Source organism: Fringilla coelebs (genome assembly GCF_963513975.1).
Source record: "Fringilla coelebs genome assembly, chromosome: 13".
Taxonomy (NCBI): Eukaryota; Metazoa; Chordata; class Aves; order Passeriformes; family Fringillidae; genus Fringilla; species Fringilla coelebs.
The window spans coordinates 1003143-1020495 of record NC_140039.1 but is presented as its reverse complement, the minus strand read 5'-3'; the positions used below and the strand labels follow the sequence as shown (position 1 = coordinate 1020495).

Here is a 17353-nt window from a genome sequence, read left to right as displayed (position 1 = left end):
GTTCAAAAGGATGACTCTGAGGCATAGTCTGGCTCAGGGTGACTTACTTGGGACCACAGGGCTGGTGGCCTCACCAGGCCCTGCAGCACACAGAACCTCTGCCATCTCATGTTTTGGGAAAGATGTGGCCTCTCCCCAGGTACAATCACACACGGGAACAGCAGCGCAGGGGCTGGCCTGGCTCTGGGGATGGGACAGAGCACACTGAGGGCCAAGGTGGAGGCACGTGAACGCTGTCTGGAGGACATAGGGCGCCCACCTGGGATGGGGGGACCCCACTCACTCCATGGAGGAACTCCTGCGGGACCGAGCCCCAGCTCCGGGGTGGAAGGGCCGCATGCCCACGGCTCTGGGCTGGAGCTCGCAAAGCTGCCGGCTCCAGGAGCCAGCTCTGCTCCTGCGCCTCAGCTGGGTTAATCTGCAGCTCAGACGGCTGCCCACGGTTCACCAAGGGGACAGAGGGCACTCAGCCACCTCCCTCTCCGGGAGACATGGCATTACAGCAGGAAAACTGTGCTCAGGAACCGGAGCTGCTTCCTAAAACCTCCCTCTCAAACCCAGCTTGTGTCTTAAGAAATGCTTTTGAATTGGGTAAGGCACAGGGAAGGGAAAATATCCAGGCAGATTAGGTAACTTTGCCTCATTATAACTTTAGCAGTGTAAATGCACGGACACCCAAACTGGAAAAATAAATAAGTTAGGAGATACAACATTGATTCCATATGTCTGATCCACCAGTGCATATTGATACAAGATCAAAACAATTCATTCTGTAGGTAAGTGAATTTCTCACCCTAATTTCCAGTCTTCTGCTGTACTGCCCTACCCTCCTTAGCATATACATTCACTGGACACTGCTGTCTCTGAGGAACATAGGTGCTCTGGGAAGTTTTGCAGAGAAACCTGGGACACCTTCCACTGTCCCTGGGTGCTCCAAGCCCCATCCAACCTGGCCTTGGACACTTCCAGGGATCCAGGGGCAGCCACAGCTTCCCTGGGCAGCCTGTGTGAGGCAGAGCAGCCCCAGGGAAGGGCTGAGATGGATACGGCTCCGTGGCAGAGCCCAGCTCTCACCTGCTGGCCGGCCAGCATGGGTGGCGGCGGCTGCCCCAGTGGGAGTGAAGCCACGGTGCTGGGGACCACGGGGAACGGCATCGCCGGCTCCTGGTAGTGCTGGGGCACCACGGCGGGCGTGGCTGGCACTGCAGGCAGGACGGGCTGCGGAGAGACAGCAGCATGAGGGACAGACACTGCCAGGGATGGAGCAACACTCCTTCTCTGGGAAACCTCTTCCAGGGCCTGCCCACCCTGCCAGGGAACAATTCCCGCCCAATCTCCCATCCATCCCTGCCCTCTGGCAGTGGGGAGCCATTCCCTGTGTCCTGTCCCTCCAGCCCTTGTCCCCAGTCCCTCTCCAGCTCTCCTGGAGCCCCTTCAGGCCCTGCCAGGGGCTCTGAGCTCTCCCTGGATCCTTCTTCTCTCCAGATGAGCACCCCCATCTCTCCCAGCCTGGCTCCAGCCCTCAGAGCATATTTGTTGCCTCCTCTGGACACACTCCAACAGGTCCCGTGTCCTTCCTGTGCTGTGTCACAAAGCCACTAATGCCAACAGACTGATAAGGGACTGAGCAGGTCACTATGTGCAGAGGTGAGTGAGGAATACATACAGACAGCCCTGGAACCCATACCTTCTGGGAACAAGAGCATAAATGATAATATGAAATATGACCCAAGATCCAGAACTGTTTGAAAGAGGTTTGGACTTACTGCCGAGGGCTGCTGGTAGTGGCCGAGCTGGGGGAGGCTCTGGGGCACAGGCTGGCCCTCGCTCAGGGGGGGGCTGTACACCCTCTGGATGGCAGGAGGGACAGAGTCTGGCAGGGACGAGTAGATGACACTTTGCTGGCTGCTCTGCGAGTCCGAATAAACCGTGGAGCCCTGGCCACTGTCAAACGTGCTGTCAGCTGGAAGAACAGTCATTTTTATTAAAAGTTCAACAGCTCCCCATGTTCAAGTGATGATCTTAGAGCAAGGTCACCATTGTTTATGTAATTAGCATTTTTACTACTCTAGCCCTTTCTTTATATAAATAAATTATACAGCACCAATGTTATTCTCTACAAAAGGCACACATTGCTTCTCTTAAGCCAAAACCCACCCCCCTATGGATTTCTGCACACACTGATATTTCAGGCACTTTACGATATCCTTTAAGGGGCATAAGGTTGACATTCAGAATTGCAGATGCTTATAGAGTTTGCAGGATAAAAGGAGAGGAAACCCCAATTGTCATGTTCAGAGCAGATCATGGGGTCTTTCAGAGTTCCATCTTCCAGGAATGCACTGACTTTAACACTGCTTTTATCAGCAGCCCTGAAAACTACAAAATTCTTTATGCTGTATGATTTTAGTTCAGCAAGTCAGGCTCTGCTTGAGTGTAGTGCAATTAAGGTCAGACTCAAACCCCTGTGCAGGCTCCAATGGGTTTGGCACACTCAGATCTGTGGGAGTTTCTCGTGGAGCACTTGCCCACTTAACCTATGGAACCGCACAGCTACGGGCACTGGGCAAGCACTGGGTCCTTTGGGAACTGCAAATATTGGTATTACTGACTTTAAAAAGTCTTTTCACAACTTTTAAAATGGGTAAAATACAAAGGCTCAAACAGAGTTGGGCACAAGTAACTGCTTTCTTCACTTGAGAAAGGAAGTGAGACAACCAGACTGCAGCTAGATGTATCCCAAAGACAAATAGCTTCTAATGGGGATTTAAAATTCAAAACTGAAAGAAAACTGCAACACAGTTTCGATAACTATCTTACAGCTAAGCTTAAATACTATTTCTTTTCCCAACACCTTCCCCTGTCTCTTTTTTCCGTATTCTAAATAAAGTTTTACTTATTTGGCTTTTAAATAATAAATTATTCTTTAATAGCACCAGAGATGACATTTCTCTTCAGTACTCTCAAGCTATTCCCCCAACTGTTTTTCTTTTCCAAAATTAAACTCCCCTCTCTATTTATCCAATTCATTTCTGAAGAGCCAACATAGCCCTACTCTTGTGATGGGATTTCTGCAGCAATAACATTCTGTTTTATTACAAATAATTATTCAGGACCTCAAAGGGAAAAAAAAAAAAGGAGAGTCTAATGGTAGAGTACTAAAGTAAAAGCTGTGAGTCAGTCTCAGGTTTTTATAGAATGTACATTGCACACATCAAGTTATTAATTTCCACTTTTACATTTAATGTCAAATTATATGACTATCCTAATTTATAGAGATCCTATGCTAAGAAATTGTTCAAATAATCTGATAGCAAATTGCCAAATAATACCAAGTTCTGGTTAAAAGTTGAGGAGGAGTAGGAAAAAAATTGTGGAGGTTATATTTAGTATAACATTTTGCCAACTCATGTCCAGCACAGCCATGGGAAGCACAAATCACTTCACTGCAGCACTAGAAACAAAGAGCCATAATTGCAGTGTTCCTTAAAGGAATTAGCATGAAATAAGTATATGGTCCAAAAAAATGAAATGAGCTCATTTTAGCTTCAGATAAAAACCTTTGTGAATGTGGCAATATTGTGAATGTTAATCAAATGTAGCTATTTCTCATATCATGTAAAGGGATTTTTCCTGTACAGGTACACATGGATATTTCAGGATTTAAGGCAGACCTTAGTGTAGCCCTTTATAAAATACCTGAACTGAAGCAGCAGCTGTCTTGCTAAAGGTAATTAATCTTTTACTTAAATGTGCTTACATACAAGTCCAGAACAGTAAAACAGAAACTCTGCGATAATTGTTGAGCAGCAAAAATACAGAGGTATCTTATAATACTGTTTTCTTGAAACTTCATTGCTTTCAGAATTGTCATGCATCTGTCCCACATCTTTGTGGGTTTTGAGCCACTGTGCACACCCAGCCGCAGCAATTCATGTGGGTTTCCCCCTGAGACAGCGATCCTGGGATCCCGACACGGGACTTACAGGCGACAGAGGTGACGCTGGTGGGCAGGTTCTGCTGGAAGGGGTGCTGGTCTGCCTCCGGCTCCTCGGGCTCCGACAGGATGTGGTGGCCCGTGTGGGACAGGTAGGTGACCTGGACCTGCTGTGCCTGCGGTGCCTTCAGCTTGTCCAGGCACTCCGAGTCGCGGCGCTCCTCCGTCTGCATCCTGGGCCAGATGCGCTCCCTCCTCCAGAGGATCAGCGCCACTCGGTCACGGATGGACTTGGCCACGATCTTGAGATCGTTCTCGTGGAAAAAGCCCGAGTCAATCTGCAGGGGAGCACGCACTTAGCAAGGTCCTGAGCGTGTGGCTGGCATGCCACAGGCACACACATGATACTGGAACATCTTCCCAGCAAAGAAAACGTCCATTTGAAACAACACAAATTTATATTAATTTATTTCTCACAAGAACAGGAACTCAAGAGCTTGATGGAGTGGGGTTTTTTCTCAGTAAAACTTCTATTCTTAATGCATTAAAAAAACCCAGGATGTGATGTCTAAGACCTAAATATATACTGGCTCTAATTATCCACCACTGAACATCCATTGAGGAGAGCAAGTTTAATGGTAGATGGGTTTCCCTTTTTTTTTTTTTCTTTTTTAACACTAAAAGAATAGACAAAACAGGAAAAAGAACCTCTAAAAAATGCACCTGGAGTGAATCAAACTGCCCCTTAATCTGAATTTATTGTCTTAACGCATCCAACACACAGTTATCCAAATTGCTCTGCTTAACAGCACAGCAAATCATGAAGGACAAGATGCTAACTGAATTATGTTTCAAATTAACTTCTCTTAAATAGTGAAGTCAGTCAGTATTGATTGACTTTTACAAAGAAAAAGCAGACTCTTCCCATTTGATGGAAAAGGGGATGAGGCTTCTCAGAATTCAACTGCTCAACAGAAAAAATGGAAATTCATCTTTGTGTTATTTGTTTGCATAATCTCCTGCAGTGCAGGGTACGAATTTTCATTTAATAATGACGTAGCAGAGCTCTGTCTGCTCTCCCTACATTCTTAACATGCATATTTGACAGATTTGCAAGCACATACATTTCTATGGGGGAAATCTTGAGGCTTTCCTGCTTTGCTCTTGCCCAAACATAAGACACTTTCACAGCTTACATTTTAACTGCTAAAATTAATGGGTGCAAAGCATCTTAAAACACAGCTTCAAGAGCTAACTTCACTTTCCAAACCCACTAGAATGCTTCCAGTTCCCTCTGCCCATAGAGTTTGGGCAGGTGGTATTGCCTGACTACCAAAATCTCATCAGTAATGATAAATAATTCCCTGTACTCAGACGGTCTCCTCCATTCTTCACTTCCACAGCACACAAAGCAGCAAACAGATGAATGCACATGGTTTTGGTGTTCCACAATTCATAAGGACTAGAAAAAGACATTTAGCAAAAAACGTCCCCTTTTTCTGCCCCTGCAACAGCCTCAGGTTTGAAAGCATTTAATGGGCAGTGTCTTAGGTACACATTAATGTAGAACACAGATTTTTCAATTATTTGGGAATAGGTACAGTGTCACTGTAGTATGGGCATGATCCTTTTAAATATACTTTTCACGAGAATTATATCCTCTTCAAAATTAAACAAAACAAATCACAACTGTGGACCAAGCAACTTAGAGAACTACGAAACTCCAAATATTTCCATAGATATTTAAATGTAAAATATAACAGTAAGTAATGGTACTAGAGCAATTTTTAAACTAAATGAGTTCTGTAATAATACATTGCTGGAAAAACATTGGACCTACTGCAAACAAACGACAAGAAGACAAAGGAGCCTGAATTCCTGCCACTAAACTTGGAGTAGATGGTGATGAGTTCTAGCAGAGCAAGGCAGCATTACCAAAATGAGTGCCTCCTGAGCAGAGCATGAGTGGTGATGACACCATTAAATGGGATCCCTAGGGATTTAGAGTCTGATAGGAACGTTTCTGCAAGCACAGGAACATTTCTGCAAGCACAGGAGGAACGGTCAGACCCTTGGCTCAGTGCTTACTGACCCCGGGCCTCTGTGACATTAGAACACCAAAACAATTGCAGCAAAGACACCATCAAAATAGGAGTTCAAGGACAACGTGGTGAAAATGGAACACAGATTCCCTAACAAAACCCCACAATTATAAAAATACAGAAATTCAGCAAGTGAAACGTATCAGTTAAAAAATCCAAAGCTTACTCCTAACTCAGTGAATCCGGCTGCCAATCAAAGTTTGGGGGTGGGGCAGCTGACCACAGACCTTTCTCATCTACATTCCTTCTAAGGAACACCAACAGAAAAGACGAGGGAAAGTGTTTTGGAGAATTCAAGGCAGAATATTTTGTGATTGAACTTCTGAACTCTTCTAATGTATTTCTAACTGCTGTCTGGAACTAAACAGATTCCGAATAAACTCAAAGACATTCAACAGCCTATAGGAACTGGCAGAAGAGCGTGAAAAATATAAAAGTAGACCAGACCTCTATAGTCTCTAAGCTATGTAAACTGTGATTTCAAGGCATCTGTTTTCAAACAATATGTTTCAGTTAGTTGTTCCCCATTCCAAAATCAATGCAAAACGCCTAAACTGGACCTGGAGTGGTTCAAGTGAAATTACTTTACCCAGCTTGTTCCTGTTGTCCTTTGAGATTTATGCACTACTTTCTATATATATACATTTTTATCAGAAGTGTATTTTACCATTTCTTGTGCAACATCATCAGGAGTTTCCTTCTCCAGATCAAAAGTAAACTCAATGGCTCCATTATCTTTGGGTTTTCCTTTCAGTTTCTTAGGATCTTCTACCCAGAGTCTTAAGGCAATAGAGGATTTCCTACCATGGTCTTCTTCTGCAAGTTCCACTCTTACCCCAGTATCTTCAGCGAAAAAGGCATGGCTTAATAAATCTTTAATTTCATATCTGCAAAGGATATAAAGAAGAATCAAACACTGCAAGTCAACAATTTTAGAAAGGCTTGTAAAAAGAAACCACTGTTAAAAGTGGAAATATTTACACTGTTTGGTGTTCCCCCATAATGAATTTGTGTTCTTTCTAAAAAGGTGTGGGATTTTGAAAAGTGAAATTGAAAAAGTGACATTTCCCATTTCTCAAAGCTTTAGCAGTATTCATACACCACAAGCACTTAGAGAAATGCAGATTATAGCTTTGTTCAACTTTTCTTAAGTATCTGAGCTTAAAGAGTACCAGAGAAGAGATTCTCTCTAAGCTGTCAGCTGTAGTCTCTAAAAACTGCATTTGTGAAAGTCAGGAAATACTCAGCATGAGGCAAACTGGCAGAGACCAGTAAAACATTAATTTTTAAAACCAAAGCTGGAAACTAGGCATAACGTGTCTCCATGCCCAGAGGGCAACGGAATCTGCTACCCCAGCTCATGATGAATCCACCACACCAACTTTTATCCCCCTCCCTGCCCCCTACAGAACCTTCCCAGTGACATTTCTTGGAGTGCTGAACCAAAAAGTGCAAGAACAGCCCAGCTCAGCTCCACAGTGATGCTGAGTGGCTGAGACACAACCGCACTGCCTGTCCTGACACTGAATGCCAGGAAAGCGGGAAATCATTTAGATCTGCACTTCCATGCTGCATTTTCATCTGCACAGGGGAGACCCACAGACCAGAGCAGAAATCCACAGACAGTTCTGAAATCCCTGCATACACATTATTTCATACAAAACTTGATCCCTTGAAACAGACCTTTCTTCTTTGTTTTTGCAGATGCACTCCCCAATTATCTCCTTAATTTCAGGATCAGTAACTTTCTCAAAGCTTGCTGGCTTTATACCCTAAAAATCATAAAGAAAAACAATTTAATGTGAAAAAGAATTACATTATCCCTCTTAATTAAGCATATTTTCTCTGCATTTTGAAGGCAACTCAACCCAGGAACTTACTAATACTTTTAAGGTGCTAGCCTTAATGCAAAGCTGAGTTAAGGATTTAGGGGTACTATACTTCTAAATACCATTGCACTTCAAAATGAAGACACTAGTTTGCACGAGCTCAGCCATACGCAGGGAAAGTATCCCTTTTTCTTTACCAACCTTTGCAAATTTTACCTTTATATCCTCTGGACTCTAAAGTGAATATTCAAGAAACAGCTAAGTTTAAATTTCAAAAATAACCATTTTCTGAAATTATTCCTTTTATGTTTTTGCTTCAACTCTCAAAGCACTAAATGAATAAAGAGAGATAATCACAGTTTTCTTCAGATAGCTAGTACTGAAAATGAGTGAAAAATATCTTGGAATAGTCCATATTCCTGTTTCACACAAACCTCTTGCTTTTCCACGGCCTGAACACTCTCCAACACATTCCGTTCTGCATAAAAAATTAAAGATCAACCCCAAAACCAAGCAGGGAAGCAGGAGAATACAACATCTCTCCATTGCTCCTGAACTTCCCAGGATATTGTTAGAACCCCCTTGGGAATATGTGATAGAGCAGGTGCAACCTATAAATCTAGTTAAATCTCTGTCAAATGTTAGCATTTTTGCTGGGAACAGATTTGGAACAGCAACCTATGAGCACGGCCTTTCAAGGAGAAAAACCAACTACCCACTCCAGAAGAAAGCCCTGGGAAGCAGAATCAGTGTTCCCACATCCATATATATATTCAGCTACAGGTGACAAGTGGCAACGTGAGAAGTTCTGCTTTTTATTTTTGATGGCCAGCATAAATCACAGAATTAATTGATTCCCTTTTAGAAACATGTTATTACCTCTACCTACTACAGCAAGATGTATATGGATGAAAATATGACAAAATTTATTTGAGAAGAGATGATGCAGTTGGACCTCATCACTTAAGGACCCAAGTACTTCCAATGAAGTCAACGAGCAGAACAAAAAGGAAACACAATTTCCTTTATCTAAAAAACAGAATGTGGTTAAGCAGCACATAACCAGTGGGAATTGAACATTTAGCTCCATACAAATCCTTTTAAAGTCTCACTCTGAAATAACAGTAAATAATGGCTCATGCAGTCACAGATAAGGAGCCCTGCAGAGTGGACTTTTGGCTCACCCAGCGGAATAAAAGAATAAAGCAAGTATTTTCAAAGAGGGTCTGCAAATAATACACTGAATTAAGTCTTGAATAATTTTTATGGATGAATTTCAGTAAGGGTTGGAGCCTCTCTCAGAATTTCCGAATATTTCAGCATCAGCTTATACTTTTATCCTTTTATGAACATTCTGTTGTTATTCAAGCCTCAGATTCTATTTCAAGCTTTATTAATAATAATTTTAGATCAATAACCCCCTATTTGTCTTGAAATTATACCGTGAAATACGTAAATTGTAGATTTTGAAAAAACAATAATAAATATACAGAACAGTCACTCAAAGACTCAGCTCCTTGGTTTTGCTTCAGCAGAAAGCTGCAGAGATCCAAAGAAACCCATTTTTATGAGAACAAAACAAAATCTGTACACGTGGCTGGCTTGCTGTGACCCACTAAAAAGAATTATTTGCTTAAGCAAACCTAAATCTCACTGATGAGACAAGGGTTCAAATTTTGTGTATTAGGAAAATGTGTCAAAAGGCATTGGAGTGCCCGGGCTGCAGAGCCCAGGCTGGCTCCAATGTGCCACGGAGAGCTCTTAGGAGAGCTCTGATACCTGAATCAGAAATGAAAGAAAACAAAGCACCATCAAAATGTATTTTCAGCAGGACTCCTCTGTACCATAATTCATCTTTAAGCTACAGGAGTCTAGTGTGTTCTCCATCAGGAAGAAGGATAAATCTATACATTTCAAACTGATTTCCATATTAGTGTGACACTCTCCAGGAAGAAAGTGTAATAAGATCTAATAAAAGCTTTAACCTGAAGAGAGACAGGTTTAGATTAGACATAAGAAAGAAATTCTTCCTTGTGAGGGTGGGGAGGCCCTGGCACAGGGAGCCCAGAGCATCAGATCCCTGAGGACTGCTTCCCAATACTGACCTTACAAATTGCTTCCACAAATAAAAAACAGCAACTTTTCCACCAACAGTTTATTTTCCCCATCTTTGGAACACCAACTCCTCTCCAAATATCCATTGTGTTAATCTGCTGAACAGCTAAGCTATGAGTAGATGACTAAAAAAAATGAGGACAAAAATTGTGTACTGAAGTACTGATCAGAGCTGCTTTGGCAAAGTGTTTTCTCCCTGTCCCTGCGCTATAGGACGCTTTTCTTCCTTACTCTTCATTAAACTCTCCAAGGCCAGCTCACTGGGATGCTGCAAACACTCCCCTGCAGCACACTACCCCTGATAATGAAGGGAGATTCTATTTGCCATCAAAGGGGTCATCTCATGCACCTAAACAAAAGCCATCTGTCTTCCCTGAGCATTTCCAAGGAAACACGGCACCAAAATTCAAAGTGTATCAGCCAAGAGATTATCCATGACAGTTTGAAAGCTGTACAGCCTCTAATAAATTAAAATAAATTCCACCACATGTGAAAGGCAGGGCTCACTGGGTGGCATAAGGTGCGTAACGATAATACAGATTCCTTAAATGCTGAAATATATATACACATATATAAAGCAACAGCAAAACGAGAGATCAAATTGAGAGCTTCTCTGTACCAAACAGGATGATTTATTCTGACTCCCTCACCACCATTTATTTCCATTCCTTTCTTTCTGAAGAAATTAGATTTGTGATCCACTGCCCTCCAGTACAAGGCAGCTGAGTCTACAGCCAGACACATACAGAAAAAGTTGCATCCTTCATGCTGAGGGAAGAAACGTGCTGCTTATTCTGCAGGGTCTAAAAACAGCCACTTGCCATTTTCCATCAGCAGAGCACACTTCGGAAGAGCAGCACGTGATGCTCTGAAGGGACACAGCGGATGCCACACAAGTCACTGGCACGTCTGACCCACATCAGTCAGTGTTCTAGAGGCTTTCCCTTCCACCCCAGAGTCAGCCTGCTCTGGGCCACCACTCCACCTTCCACCTGAAGGTAACTCTAGGCTCATGTCATTCCTAAAAAAGGAAAAAACCTTCTACCAAAAAAGGTGAAGCCATGCTTCCAGCTGAAACTGCACCCTGGCACACACTCTCTGAAGTCAGTGAAATGAAGGTAAAGCTCTCAATTTTACCAGGATTTTTGTTCTATGACATCTCTGTGTACAATTATAAACTCCAGAATGGTGCTCCATCTTAATGCGAAGCTAAGAGGGTTACCTGCAGATCTTAAGAAGATCTCCAAAAGCCACAAGAAGTCCATGCAATGACACTGACAGCATCATTTGCCTGCAGTCATTGTGCCACAGCCACAGCATTAATTCTGCCTGGGTGCACTATGGCATACAGCCTGCGTATGCTGAGAAAACCTTCAAGAGTTGATGAGAGCAAACAACGTGAAAGCTTTACATGCAAACCAGAACACTGGCACTGGGTTGGTTGTTCTGAAGCACAGGTTTGTACCACTAAACCCAAGGAGATGGCCAGGAACTCTCTGGAGACGCAGCTGCTCTGCTGTGCACTCTGCAGCACATGCCTAAGAAAACACTAGGCTGGAGCAGCCTGGGAAGGTCACGGATTCCGACGTTTCATCACTACTGCCTACATCAAAATCACTTGGCAGAATGATTAAACACAAAAAAAATCTGAGTAAGAAAAACCATCAAGTTATGCATGAAAAATGAGATTATGGCATCAGAATGAAGGGCACTGCAAATATGCTGACCAGGAAATCACTTCAAAGTGAACTGTGGTAAATGTGGCTCGGCCGCACTGCTTGGGAAAGATGTGTTTTCTATTTATGGTACATATCCATTTTTGAAATCTTTACACTCCATCATTCAGGCTCAAAGGGCAGAGAGAGGTGACAGGTTGGAACAAGCATGTCTTGTCTGGCAGTGAAATGAGCCCCTCTGCACATTCCCAAACATGACAACCTCCTTATGCTGGACAACTGCAAACATACAGGCACACACAGAAAAACAGGAATGCAAAAATTAAAGCAGCGATTTAGCCATAAGAATATAGTCAGGCAGAATAAAAGGTCACTGAAATAAATTAAGTATAATAATCTTATGCCACAGACATGCAGAATGTGCCATATGCTGAAATAATGTCTCAGAAAGGTAATGTTTACATTTTCTACACCAATAACGATGCCCAACGTGTGTGATTTGGACAGCCGGGACTTGAGGTGTATCTCATGTCCTAGCACCAGGCAAGGGCACGGTAGAGTGTTAGGGCACAGAGTAGAAATTACAGAAAAGATATTATAGTGGCAAAATCCAAATCATACCCTGCCCGTGCTGGGCAGCAGAGGGAATATCAGCTCAGTGGGACCCAACAGAAGGCAGGCAGTCTAAACTTTTTGTTGGTTGTCACTCCTTGATGCAAACTCTAGCCAGCAATTCCAGCCCCTATGGATGTCATCAATACTTCTGGTAGTTGCCACAACAATGCTGAGCCCAAGGCAGGAAAAGAAAGTTATTTTATTTTATACTTTTTAAATAAAGGCAGCAGGCAGCTAGACACAGCAAACACATTTCACAATGCACTGACCCTCAATTTAAAACACTAGAAATAGTATCTATATTTCTAGTGCAAAAAAGCCCCAGCTTAATAAAGAAGCAAATGTCCCACTGAGAAGCTGCAGCATTCAGGGGCTCTGCATCCTCTCCATTCAAGAAGGTCAGAGCCACCTTCTGCTCTTAGTGAGAGCCCCAAAACTAATCTAACACTGGAAGAAAAGAGTCTAATTTAGCCTCTTGGTTTCAGCCTACACTTCATTTTGGACTATATTTCAATTTATAAGCCCCAAGGCTCGCACAAGCTGCTGCATCACCAAACTTAACTCTTCCTCCAAGAGATCTTAGAGTTACTTTGTCTATTTGCAGTCACTGCCCCAGCTTAGGGCAGACCCTACTGCATGGTGCTGGCTCAGGACCCCACACCCCAAACTCCTTTACCTCCTCCTCAGACCCACAGGCCACTCACGCTGCTCGGAGCAGGGTCCCTTCTGCCGCAGCTCCCCTGCAGACGCAGCTCCGCTAGAGAAGCTGTTGAGCCCACCAGAAGGTTCCTCCTGGGACAGAGGATCTCCCCCAGGACGAGGCTCCTCCTGCACCCTCACCCCAGAGGTCCACCCCCTGCTCCTCCTTCCTGCCTGACAGTTGTGCAGCTCATGGCATCTGACAGGGCTTTCTCCACTCCACAGGGAGCTGGTTAACCCTTTCCTTGGAAAAACAGTAGTGACAATTCTGCCATCTACGGAATCCCGGTGCCTTTGCTCCCACTGCTCCTACCAAAAATTCAGATGAAAACTGCATACCCTCCGTGCTGGTACCTGATGCTTTTGTCCTCAGCTTTCCCTGCCAGACAGCTCTGCTTCAAAAATACCCCCAACAAGGACCTTTCAACAGCTTCTCCACCATGGCTTTTTCTATATGACAAATACCATCTCCCACCTCCTTGAAGCTGCCAGTATAAAGCCAGTTTTACAAAACTATAATAATTTACCATCTAATCCTGAGCTGTGTAAATGTTACTGCCATAGAAAATGAGCTGGCTCAGGTTTCCATCAGTGTTTAAAACAACGGCTACTTAAAGTCTAAAAATTGAAATATAACATCTAATTAGGAATCCTCTGATTAATCATTATTCTTTGCTATCTTGGATATTGCTTTGATAAATGAGGCTTAGGAGCCTTGCAAAGTCTTAATTACCAATATTCCAGATGGCTACGAGGTGTGCACACAGCTTCTCCGGGTACATGGAGCAATGAAGAGCTCCATGTTCTCCATGGCTCCCGGTGCACACACACCTTCCCAGTAACACCAGCTCCCACGGTGATACTGAGTACCTGACTGCTCTCACATACAGGACATGAGGCTACAGAGCATGAAATCAAAAGAGCCTCTTGTGGCCACTCCATGAGCCCCAGAGTCCAAGAAGGTGTCCCCATAGCTGCCCACACTGGAAGCATTTAGGCCATACCTGAAGGACCATACCAAAACAGAGCCAACATCCCTTGTGCCCTAGCTAATAAACACTGTGATAAAGAACCATGGAATAACAACCTGGAGTAGCCATGTGGCTCTAGGATCACAGAATCACAGAACGGTTTGGGTTGGAAGGCACCTTAAAGACCATCTCATTCCAACCTCCCTGTAATGGGCAGGGACACCTTCCACCAGACCATGCAGCTTCACGTCCTGCCCAGCCTAGCCTTGAAAAACAGGAATAAAGGCAAGGAACTACCCTGAGCCATCAAACCCATTCCATCTGAATGCAGCTGTCTCTGAGCAGCTGCAGCATGGTCAGCAGCTAGCAGATCCACGGCTGCACACACTCACCTCCCTGCAATGCCAAGGGAGTTGCTACAGCCACGATGTGAAGATATCTGGACTGCTGAGCAGTTTCTGAAGCCTTTTGTGGGCTTTAAAATTATTTCTGAGTGGCTCTGGGTTGAAAGCAACACTCTAAGAAGAATTAAACTACCATGCATCAGCCCATTGGGCTGTATTTGTGGCCGATGGAGATAAAATCAGTGACAAAGATAACTGAAAATATTTGATGTAGCTGCATCAAAACACACTCCAGGTGTAGAATTGTAAGCTTACACATAAGCCTGAAACAGGTTTGTGCAACCCAGAGCTCAGATACCTCAACTTCTAGAATGCAGCATACACTCAGCAGTACCAACAGCTCATCAAAATATGCTTTTGAACCTTCCAGTGACAGGATGCAATACCAAGTAAGGACGTGTACTCACACAGGTTACTTTTCGGTAGATTTGAGCAGCATTCTGGCATTCTGAGTAAGGGTATTCTGAGGTAGCCATTTCCAGCATGCACATTCCAAACGCATAGACATCCACAGATTCATCATAGTGTTCCTCGTACATTTCCGGGGCCATGAATTCTGGTGTACCTACACAGACATACAAAGAAAATGTTGAGTTTTTACACAAGTCCAAATGGCTTTAACCACAAGCTTTTTCACCTGTGAGAGGTGTGCCCAGTACAACTGTGTAGAGGTGCATGCAAGGTAATTTCAAAAGAGCTCAAGCATCCCCCAGGGAGGAAATCCAACGGCAATGTATGCACTTCCATGCCCATGGCTTGCTGACAATAACCCAAAGCGGGGAAGCAGGGCAGAGGGGAAGCAGGACGGAGGGGAGGGAGAAGGAAAAGAACAAAAAATTTCAAAAATGAACAAGAAAATGAGCTATGGTACATTTCCTGCCCATACTGAAGTGATAGAATTGTTTCTGTCTGGCTGGAGAGAAGGATCAGTAAAGGGCCAGGGAGGTGAAAAGGGAAGAAGAAACAAGAACCTTCACTCTTGCTTTCATCAGTGCAAATTTGCATTTTTGTTTCCTCCAGAGCTACAGAGTAACCGCCAGCAGGCAGACAGTACTTTGGAAGCCAGTAGTATCACAAATCACCTAGAGAGTCATGCACAAAACATCAAACCTAATTCTGTCACTGGTTTAGTGGGACAAATCAATGAGGCTACTCGCAGAACAAGGTCCTACTCAATAGGAATTAGGGTATCAGGAATCTGATGCAACTCGGTAAATATGAAGTGAGGCACTGGGAGATGCAGCTTGGGGACAAGCAGCAACCCCAACACCTGCAACGTTTGCTCAGCAAACTACCCTGAAAAGGCAGGGCTTACAAAGCAAAACTGAAAACGATTAACATTTGGGTAATTCATTTCAGGAACTGTATCTCATACTGTAATTCATTTATTTCCTTTCTACCTAGAAAAGAAGAAGGAAGAGAGATCAGTGCAATGGTGTGCCAAGGGACAGTAGCAGCAAGCTGTTGGGATGCCAAAAAAAGAGTGGCAGGTCTTGGACCACGAAAAAGACCCAGATGAATTCTGCCTGTCCAGCCTCAGCACCCAAACTGCCCCCAGCCCTGGCAGATCCCATCAATGCTTTGTTATGTCATCACTAATCAGCAGCAAAAGCACAACTGCAATTAAAGTAACATAGAATCAAAAAGGCAGTTCTGGCATATCCCAGGATGGTTTGGATTGGAAGGTACCTTAAAGATCATCCCATCCACCCCAGCCATCTCACCCCCTGAGAGGCAGGGACACCTTCCACTATCCCATGTGGCTCCCAGCCCTGTCCAGCCTGGCCTTGGGCACTGCCAGGGATCCAGGGGCAGCCACAGCTGCTCTGGGCACCCCGTGCCAGGGCCTGCCCACCCTCACAGTAATATGTTTCTTCCTAATATCCAATGTAAATCTCCTCTCCTCCAGTTACAAGCCATCACCCAAGTCCCTAAAGAAATTGAGGAAACGTCATTCCTGGAGGCGTCCCAGGCCAGGCTGGATGGAGCTTGGAGCAAACTGGGGTAGTGGAATGTATCCCAGCCATGGCAGACAAGATGATCTTTAAGACCCCTTCTAATCCAAACCATTCTAGGATTTTCTGATTTGTCCTAAACTCTTTTAAAATGGCAACATGAAGAACAACCCTCAAAATTAGGGTCTGCTTTTGCACACATTTCTGGAGTAGACTCGACTTAACTCACAAACAAGCATTTCTGTAAAGTTAATTTCGCAAAATGCAAGATTGATCTCTTCCCTTGTTTATGTTCTTCCACCTTGTCCTTCCACCTCAAAGATACTCATTCCTACAGCCTTAGCAAATCAGCCAGACCTGTGTCATGGAGGCTCAGTGTAGTCACTCTCTCTGGGTGTTTGTTACAGCTGTCACCAAGGCAGAGGCTGCTGCTCAGAAAGGGTTAACAGCTGCCACAGGAAATTATTTTGGAGCTGCTGCCTTGCTTTAGAAGGAACACGACTCAGCAGTGAATCTCATGAATTACAGAGCATTTAAAACAAATCTGAAAAAGTGATAGCAATAGTCTAAAAAGCAAAAGGAATACTTGGCACCATTCCAAAACAGGACAAAAATGACATTTCCCCCCATTCCTTGGAGTGGAAAGGAATACCTACAAGCATCCTTCTTCAACATATCAGCCCAGCTAAACGTGAAGCTGTTCAGCACCCACTCAGCTGCTCTTGGCAGGAGCAGGTTTGCCCTGGCTGGGCTCCCGCAGAGACACCGCAGTGTGCTGATTTCATCCCTTCCAGCCAACGTGAAATGCAGCTACTGATATGCCTTTAGAGCTACTCCCTCTGCAGAGGGGGCAGCATTACTCATCACCAGTGTCTCCAAGCCTCCTTCATTCTCTCCTTGGAGCAGTACTACTCATGAAAATTATAAGCTCTGTTTTATTGCCAAAATGAATGCAGACACTTTGCCAGCATCTTGCAGTATCAAATTCCTTTCAGACATGAGTGTATTTTGATGGTGTTCTGTTCATTACTGATTTTACAAAAGCCTGTA

General features: G+C 44.0%; 1 protein-coding gene across 11 annotated transcripts in view; it reads right to left on the bottom strand.

Annotated features, from left to right (window-relative positions):
- Positions 1 to 17353, bottom strand: part of WNK2 (WNK lysine deficient protein kinase 2) — a 96643-nt gene that overhangs the window by 42453 nt on the left and 36837 nt on the right. For all 11 annotated transcript variants that reach the window (XM_084214583.1, XM_084214584.1, XM_084214589.1 and 8 more), the window contains 6 exons: positions 14756 to 14913; positions 7723 to 7811; positions 6707 to 6926; positions 3987 to 4275; positions 1767 to 1963; positions 1075 to 1218 (listed from right to left, as the gene is read on the bottom strand). In XM_084214583.1, coding sequence (XP_084070709.1) covers positions 1075 to 1218; positions 1767 to 1963; positions 3987 to 4275; positions 6707 to 6926; positions 7723 to 7811; positions 14756 to 14913 — 1097 coding nt within the window. The remainder of the gene's footprint in view (positions 1 to 1074; positions 1219 to 1766; positions 1964 to 3986; positions 4276 to 6706; positions 6927 to 7722; positions 7812 to 14755; positions 14914 to 17353) is intronic.